The following is an 8,864-nucleotide window of genomic DNA, read 5'->3' as shown; positions in this document are numbered from 1 at the left end:
AACTCAGAAATCCGCCTGCTTCTGCCTCCCAAGTGCTGGGATTAAAGGCATGCACCACCACTGCCCGGCCACCATTTTCTTACTAAAGAAATAATTTCAATTCTAAAGAATAACTTAAAGACTAGGTATGGTAGCATACATTTATATTCCCAGTGCTCAAGAGAGACAAGTGGATTTCTCTGAGTTCAAGGGCAGCCTGGTGTATAGTGAGTTCTTGCCCAGCTAGGGCTACATAATGAAACCCTATTTCAATGACCATTCCCATCAGAAACAAAAACAAAAAAAAAAACCTGAAGAGAATGATTTTTTTCATGGTTTATTTTTGAAGATTCATTCTTTGATAGATGCTTGCATTAAGATTTTAGAACTAATTTTTATTTAGGTAGACTATTGTTCCTGACTCATAAAAGTCGAGTATATTGAAATCCATTCTTTTTTACCCATTGTGAAGAAGAAATTGGTTTAACCTTTGCCAGATATCTTCAAGAGCCAATTGTCTCCTTGTCTGTTTCACCTTGACTGATTTATAATTAAGGACTTTGTATTTGAGAATGAAGATGTCTTAAACTTTTATGTGTATAGGTGCTATGTCTGTATGTACATGTCGTGTACGTTCCATGTACGTTCAGTGTTCATGGAGGCCAGAAGAAGGCATTGAATCCCTTGGTCCTGGAATTAGACAGTTTTGAGCCACATGTGGTGCTGGGAGTTGAACTCAGGTCCTCTGGAAGAGCAGCCAGAGATCTTAACTACTGAGCCACATCTTCAGCCCTCATTTCCTTGTTTCTATTATTGTTTTAATCTTTTCCCCATTTATTTTGTGGAATAAATAACAAACATGAATAGTCAAAAATACTACATACTATCCTCTTTTTTTTTAACTTTTATTGCATTATGATGAGAAAAGTTACATGATTTCAATTTGTCTGAATTTGTTAACATTTAATAACACAGTTTAAGTAAATAGAATTAAATCACATCCTTGTTTCCCTTTTGTACCCCAGCTCCTCCCAGAGACCCCCTCTTCAATACCTACAATATCTTTTTTTCTCATATTCCTTAAAATTTATAAAATATTATAATAAAAATGAGTACTATAAAAGTTGTTTGATATAAAACAACAATCAATTTAACAGTGTTATGTAGGTGCTTGTCTACAGCAATACTGAAAATACATAGGTTTTTCTCAGTATAAATTTCAAATAACTCCAAACATATTAACTGTATATTTCAAAATAATACATCACTACTAGTATTTTCTTAAATGAACATAAATATATAAAGTCTTGTTTGTTTGTTTTATATTTAGTGCAGTTTAAAGTCTTGGCTTTCTGTGGTACACGCCCAAAATAAGAACAATTTTTAGACATTGGATTTCATTGTAATAAGGCTGCACTTCAATGACCCTTAAATCACTGAAGGATTTTACCTACATAGTAGCTAAGCTGAGAGTTGATAGTTCTGCTGCGCCATGGAATGAATTGTAGGCACGATTTTTGGATACAGACTTCCTGCTATGGTCAAAGCTATTTGACTTGAGTGAGTGACTTTATTCTCAGGCCACAGAGAACAGATTACATTCATTTAAGAAATGGTGTGTATTAAGATAGTCTATCCATAAAGTCATTCACCAACCGTTTTTCCATATATTATTCTTTGAAGGGCTGGATTTGTGGAAAGATATTGTGTAAATTTTGTTTTGTCATGGAATATCTTGTTTTCTCCATCTATGGTAATTGAGAATTTTGCTGGGTATAGTAGCCTGGGCTGGCATTTGTGTTCTTGTAGGGTCTGCATGACATCTGCCCAGGATCTTCTAGCTTTCATAGTCTCTGGTGAGAAATCTGCCGTAATTCTGATGGGCCTACCTTTATATGTTACTTGCCTTTTTTTCCCCTTACTGCTTTTAAAATTCTTTCTTTGTTTAGTGCATTTGTTGTTTTGATTATTATGTGACGAGAGGAATTTCTTTTCTGGTCCAGTCTATTTGGAGTTCTGTAGGCTTCTTGTATGTATGTTCATGGCATCTCTTTCTTTATGTTAGGGAGGTTTTCTTTTATAATTTTGTTGAAGATATTTACTGGCCCATTATCTTGGGAGTCTTCACTCTCTTCTATATCTTAGGTTTGGTCTTCTCAGTGCATCCTGGATTTCCTGGATGTTTTGAGTTAGGAGCTTTTTGCTTTTTTGTGGGACTGGTTGTAGAGCTTGCGCCCAAGGTCCGCTAAGGACACCGCCCAGAGAGATCGGAAGGCACTATCCTCTTTTTTTTTGTTTTATTTTGTTTTATTGTTTTGTTTTGTTTTGTTTTTTGAGACAGGGTTTCTCTGTGTAGCCCTGGCTGTCCTGGAACTCATTCTGTAGACCAGGCTGGCCTACTACATACTATCTTGTAAGTTTACCATGAACTTATATTTACCTTTTATGTCTCACACATAAATTATAGATAAAGAAGACTTATCTTCGAATTGCCCAGGACCAACCTCTGCGGATCATGACTAAGATTGTTCCCAATAAAGTAAAATTCTTTATGTGAGTAGTGAAAGAAGGCCTTTGTATAGCATTTTATTCTTTTAGAAAGTTGTTCTTCTTTGGATAAAATAGCTCACTGATTTAGAAACATGTTACTGTTACTTCCAAATACAAGTATCATAGACTTGAACGATTATAACTTATTTGGTATAGGGATGCTTGTAGAGTTTAAGGGTACCAATAGGGAGCAAACTTAATCCCCTCCTTACTTTGGATAAATTAAAAAGTAGGATATGGGAATCAGGAAGAAAAGAGTTGTCTGCTTTAGGCCTTGAGATACACCTTTATGGTAGAGGGCCTGCCAAGCCTGTGCAAGATCCTGAGTTCAGTCACCAGCACGACAAATTAAGCTCACTGGCATGAAGCTGGAATACAGCTCTTTCTAATCAGACTATCTAATGTTATTTGGAGAAGCAGCATGCCTGGCCAGGGACATTCCAGCGGCACTACACTAAGCTCAGGTTCTGAAGGAAGGACAGGACTTGGATATGCAAAGCTATGAGAAGGCAGCTTGCTCTATAACACAGCAGTTGTAAGCATAGAAAATGGACCCTTATTAGTCTGGTTTTCTGCTTTGGGTATTCTTATTCATAATTGTCAAAAAGTATAAACAACCCAAATGTCTATTGAACAGATATATAAGTTAAATATTCATTTAACAGGACCCTATTTGGCAGCACAAGAAGAGTGCATACTGAGACTTGATGGTTTGTACATGCTCTGCCCAGGGAGTGGCACTATTAGAAGGTGTGGCCTTGTTGGAGTAGGTGCGTCACTGTGGGTGCGGGCTTTAAGACCCTCATCCTAGCTGCCTGGAAGTGAATATTTTGCTGACAGCCTTCAGATGAAGGTGTAGAACTCTCAGCTCTTCCTGTACCATGCCTGCCTGGATGTTTTCATGTTCTCACCTTGATAATGGACTAAACCTCTGAACCTGTAAACCAGCCCCAATTAAACGCTATCCTTATAAGAGTTGCCTTTCACAGTGTCTGTTCACAGCAGTAAGACCCTAACTAAAGCAGAAATATTTTTATGTGAAAAACACTCCATATTGGCAGTGGTGGTGCACGCCTTTAATCCCAGCACTTGGGAGGCAGAGGCAGGCGGATTTCTGAGTTCAAGGCCAGCCTGATCTGCAAAGTAAGTTCCAGGACAGCCAGGGCTACACAGAGAAACCCTGTCTCTGAAAAACAAAACAAAAGAAAAGAAAACACTCCATGTAAGGTTCTATTTATTTATATTCGTGGAATGGGCATATCTATAGCCGGAAGGCATATGGGTGGTTTTCTAGAGTAGGGAGAAGATGGTGAATCTGTTAATGTTCTTTGAAGTGACAAACATGTTTTAAAATTGAACTCAGTGTTGACGCAACTCTGAACAGAACAAACACTTTCAAATTGCAGATGTTGGGTAAATAAATTGCTTACAATGTGAATTATAACGCACAATATTTTTACTAGATTTTTAAAATTAGGTAATCTGGGTATGAGTGTAGGCATGCGTGTGGAAGTCGAAGGACTACTTGCATAAGTCAATTCTTTCCTATCATGTAAGTGCTGGGGATTGAACTCAGGTCACCAGGCTTGGCTGTAGGAGCCTGTACCTGCTAAGTCATCTCTCTGTCCCTAAAACTTTTTGTTTGTTTAAGTTGAGGGGAATTTCAAGTACTAACAATGGGAAAGAATATAAGTGCTAGAGCATGTTCAGCTAAAACCGAGCCGGTCTGTGTAGCTGTGCCTGAATCTGGTAACGCCATGCACAGGATTCATGATGGCAACCACTGTCTGGGCAGCGTGGCTGCCAAATCTCGTTTCTGGCCTCCAGACCTGCAGTAAGTGGCTAAAACGTCAATGACCCAGTCTGTGGTAAAATATTGCAACTATGGGAAATTAAAATATACCACAACTAAATTAACATCAGCCAGGCTCCACATACTCTGGAGCCATTTTGTTTGCACCACAGTGCTGCTACAGCGTTCAGTTAGGATTGAAGCCAGTGCTGGTGGAACTGCACCCATCTAACCTCGGGGACACCGTGAGCCACTTCCTGGGTAGAAGACATCCCAGACATGACTAGTTCCTCATGTTGAGAGTAAAGAAAACACAGGGAGTATGCTCTCGAGTAAAAGAACATGTCAACCAAAAGTAACCTTGGATCTTCCTGTGTTTTGAGACTGTAAAATTGAATTCAGACTAATTATGTGTAATTATATTTCTGAGTTTGTCTGAGAAGCAATGGTGTATGATTTTGTTACTATTACAAAGAACTTATCTATTACAAGTCAACTTTTAAATATTTATGGCTACAAATGAGATTCACTTTAAAATTTTCCAGCCAAAGAAACAAAAAGGGATGGGATCAGCATAAGAGCAAAGGTTGAATATTACTTGTTAAGGCTGCACAATGATACATACAGACTCATTCTTGTGTGTTTGAAGATTAACATTGTGAGAATTAATAGTGATCAAAAGTATTTCTTATAGTAAAATGTTAATGTGCCAGAGGACCGCGAGTTCTGGTGACCATTCAGGTAGGAATGGATGTTACAAGTCTCTGACTAGTGAGTCTGCAGATGACGAATACCTGGAAAAGCTGACATTCAGATGTGTCAGGTCACATGTAGCTATATGTACACAGAGTATGCTTAATGGGCATGCAGCCTGTACAGTTGACCATACGACTGTCCCACACTTAGCCTCTTAAAAAGCACCTTATATTTCATTTTAAACTGGGTCCCATGATTATGCAACCAGCCATACATGCATATAGTAACATAAATCTGTGTGTATGTGTAGATTATGAATATATCTAATATAAACTTATGTTATATCTACATGTATGTATTACATATGTGTATTTAATAGAAATGTTATATTTACTCTGTAATGAAACTTTCCTAGTGAAGCAAACAGGTAAAAGCAATGGTGGTGCACGCCTTTAATTCCAGCACTTAGGAGGCAGAGGCAGGCAGATTTCTGAGTTCAAGGCCAGCCTGGTCTACAGAGTGAGTTCCAGGACAGCCAGGGCTACACAGAGAGACCCTGTCTCGAAAAAAATACCTAAAAAAGAAAGTTTCTTTCAGGGCTGGAGAGATGGCTCTGGTCGTGAGTTCGAATCCCAGCAACCATATGATGGCTCACAACCATCCACAATGAGATCTGATGCCCTCCTTTGGGGTGTCTGAAGTTCACTGCAGTGTACTTACATATAGTAAACAAATAAATCGTAAAAAACATTTTCTTTCAAAAGTACACCTGGAATTACTGAGTGAGGCCCTACTCTGCCCGCTTTGCCCTGGTTAAGATGCCTGGGGTTTCCTGGTTTGGAGACTGAGAAAACATCTCCTCAGAAGTAGATAAAGATGCTAAAAGATAACATATGTACTTCATAATGTAAAAATACCCTTGGTATTCCTCTTAAATCTAGGAATTGTTCATTAAAGCTAGTATTAGTCTGTTTTAAAAGAGATTTCTTTGTACCTAGAAAATTTGAAAAAAAAATGTAAATAAAATGTTAAATACCTATATATCTTCATTTCTGCTTGGCAGTGGCTAACATCAACTACAGCTGCTCTCTTTTTCTTCTCTCTGATTCCACCTCCAGGCTATCTAATGCTCTGCTTTGGCCTAGGCTGTCACTGTGCTCACATACAAAGACATGGACATACAAATAAATATTTCTCTAAAAGAATTATTTCTCCAATAGTGTGTGTGTGTGTGTGTGTGTGTGTGTGTGTGTGTGTGTGTGTGTATGTGTTAAATGCCTTTTTAAGGAAAACAAATTACCTAATAGAATAATCACATGCAGGTCTAATAATCTCCTCATGGTTGTTCTTCTGCAGCCCATTTGTTTCTTCTGCTGTGGGTGATGATAGATTAGATCACATTGCTATTGTGGTGATGTGCATCTTTCCATTGTGGAGGTCCATGGTCAGTCACCATTTTAAACTCTTGCCAATATTCTCTCCCCTCTCCCACTGTTGTCTTAGTGTCTGACGCTAAACATTGCCTTACCATAGCAGTCAGATGACACAACAGATGTTTTAATGAATACTTAGAAAAAGGCACACGCCTTGTAGGAGTCTCTCACTGCTTCTCACCTTCTGGTAAGCCTGAATTTGGCTCAGTTTAAAACTCATAAAACAACTCTAAGACTCAAAGTGAGCCTTAGCTGCTGGGAGACCCCCAAATGAAACTCAAGGATGGAGTTCGATGCAAAAGCAATAGGTTTATTTTTCCAGCACGCTGAATTTGTGAGGGCAGATTATAGCAACAGCAACTAGTAATGATGGGTGGTTCTGGTGACCTTTATATTCATTAATAATAATAATTAAAAATAAATGGGCTGGAGAGATGGCTCAGCGGTTAAGGAGCACTGACTGCACTTCAACCCAAAGGTCCTGAGTTCAAATCCCAGCAACCACATGGTGGCTCACAACCATCTGTAATGAGATCTGATGCCCTCTTCTGAGGTGTCTGAAGGCAGCTACAATGTACTCACATATAATAAATAAAAGTCTTTTTAAAAAAATAAATAAATAAAAAATAAAAATAAATAATAATGCTGGGCAGGAAGGGGGGAACCTTCCCTATGGCCCAGTAGGAAATTCTAAATCAGGGCTCTCTCAGAACATGCCGCTTTTCTAATGCTGATTTGTTGCTCTACATTTTAAGACCCCTCAAGGTCTCCAAGGACAATCCACATCATCATCCAGCATTTCCTGCTGCTGCTTGGTGCTAATGCTTGCTTTGCCCAATGTGTGTTCCCTGTGTGCGTTCGGTCCAGAGTTTAGGCTCTGTCCTTAGCTCATCTTACCTAGGTGGTCTTGTCTCATCTCTTCTAAATCATTCACATTCTTGGGAATTTCTTAAGTATCATTTCTAATGCCTCTCTCTGCTCTGTAGAAAGTGAGCTTTCCTGTCCAGATGGAGAGTTTCCTACTACTGCCAACAGCACAAGCCATCTTTCTTCAAAGCTTTGTTATAGTAGATGCAAGATGTATAAGATAAAAAGTCTGAGAATCTTCCTTACCAGCCCCATCATCCTCTTCTCAGCCCGTGACCCTCCCTCAGCCAGGAGCCGGCTCACTCAGACCTTGTCTTGCCACCAGCAGCAGGCAGGCCCCCGTGGGGTGGGCTTCCTGACTTAAACAAAGCCCTTTTTGTTCCTGCCACTTCCGTGCCTCAGGTTCCTGCTAATAGCCACGCCTCTCTCCAAGTTCCTGCTACGCTGGAACTCCCACCTCCAGAGGCCGAAGATAAAGATGCTGATTGGGCCATGGGATGTTGGTGGACTGGGGCGGGGTTTTGCCTGCTTGTTACACAGTTGAATACACGTGGCCGAGTGAAAGCACACCATGACTTGGTCCCATTTTTTATTCCCTCTTGCCATCTGGTTTCTTTTTTTCTCTTTAGGCTCCTACTTCTCTTCCAGAAATCCTGTTCATATGTGGCTACAGACAGCTACATCAGCCAACCACTTAGGAATCTAGTATTCCTTCCTCCCTTGTCCGCCTCTTCCATCTTGCTCTATTTATTAAGGTTCCAAAAAAAAGGGGGAAGGAGATTTTTAAAAATGATTTTGGTTTGTATGTTCTGGAATGTTCTATAAATTTATGAATGGTTTCCTTCCGTAAACATTTTTTTAATATTTTTTCTCTTAACAGGATATTAATATATACTGTTACTACATCTAGCTTTAGTTCATTCTCCAATATGTAAATACAACTTTAAGCCCATTCTCCTTTTGAAGGCATTATGGGTGCTTGTTGTTGGCATGCCTTCTTTAAACAGTATGTTAACTACTTTTCTTGTCACTTAAAACCCAACAGATGGGGCTGGAGAGATGGCTCAGCAGTTAAGAGCACTTACTGCTCTTCCAGAGGTCCTGAGTTCAATTCCCAACATTCACATGATGGCTTACAACCATCTGTAATGGGATCCAATGCCCTCTTCTGGTGTATCTAAAGACAGCTACAGTGTACTCATATAAATAAAATAAATTAAAAAACAGATGCATCTTAAGGAGGGGAGATTTATTTACTTATTTTTTTTTTAGACTCAATTTCAGATGATACAATCCTTCATGACAGGAAAGGTTTGGCAGAAGCCTTGGTCGATAGTGTAGAGTGTGTCCAAGTCTCTGTTGGCTCATGGTCATCTTATAATGCAAAATGCATTCAGTCCCACCTCAGAAATTCCCATGATCTTAATACTCAACTCCATTCAAATGTTCAAAGTGCTTTGAGAAGCAAAGGAAAACTCTTAGCTGTGAGGCCCCATAAGACAAATATTACAGCATACAAAGGCAAAAAGTAACTATTCCTATTCTAC

General features: G+C 39.2%; 1 protein-coding gene across 1 annotated transcript in view; it reads left to right on the top strand.

The window, feature by feature from the left end:
* Positions 1-2,531, top strand: part of Gpatch11 (G-patch domain containing 11) — an 11,617-nt gene extending 9,086 nt beyond the window's left edge. The window contains exon 10 of the mRNA XM_031357811.1: positions 2,447-2,531. Coding sequence (XP_031213671.1) covers positions 2,447-2,502 — 56 coding nt within the window. The 3' untranslated portion in view covers positions 2,503-2,531. The remainder of the gene's footprint in view (positions 1-2,446) is intronic.
* The last annotated feature ends 6,333 nt before the right edge of the window (positions 2,532-8,864 follow it).

The sequence above is a fragment of the Mastomys coucha genome, unplaced genomic scaffold, assembly GCF_008632895.1.
Source record: "Mastomys coucha isolate ucsf_1 unplaced genomic scaffold, UCSF_Mcou_1 pScaffold6, whole genome shotgun sequence".
NCBI lineage: Eukaryota > Metazoa > Chordata > Mammalia > Rodentia > Muridae > Mastomys > Mastomys coucha.
Note: the sequence above shows the minus strand (reverse complement) of the source record. Positions and strands in the feature narration are given on the sequence as shown.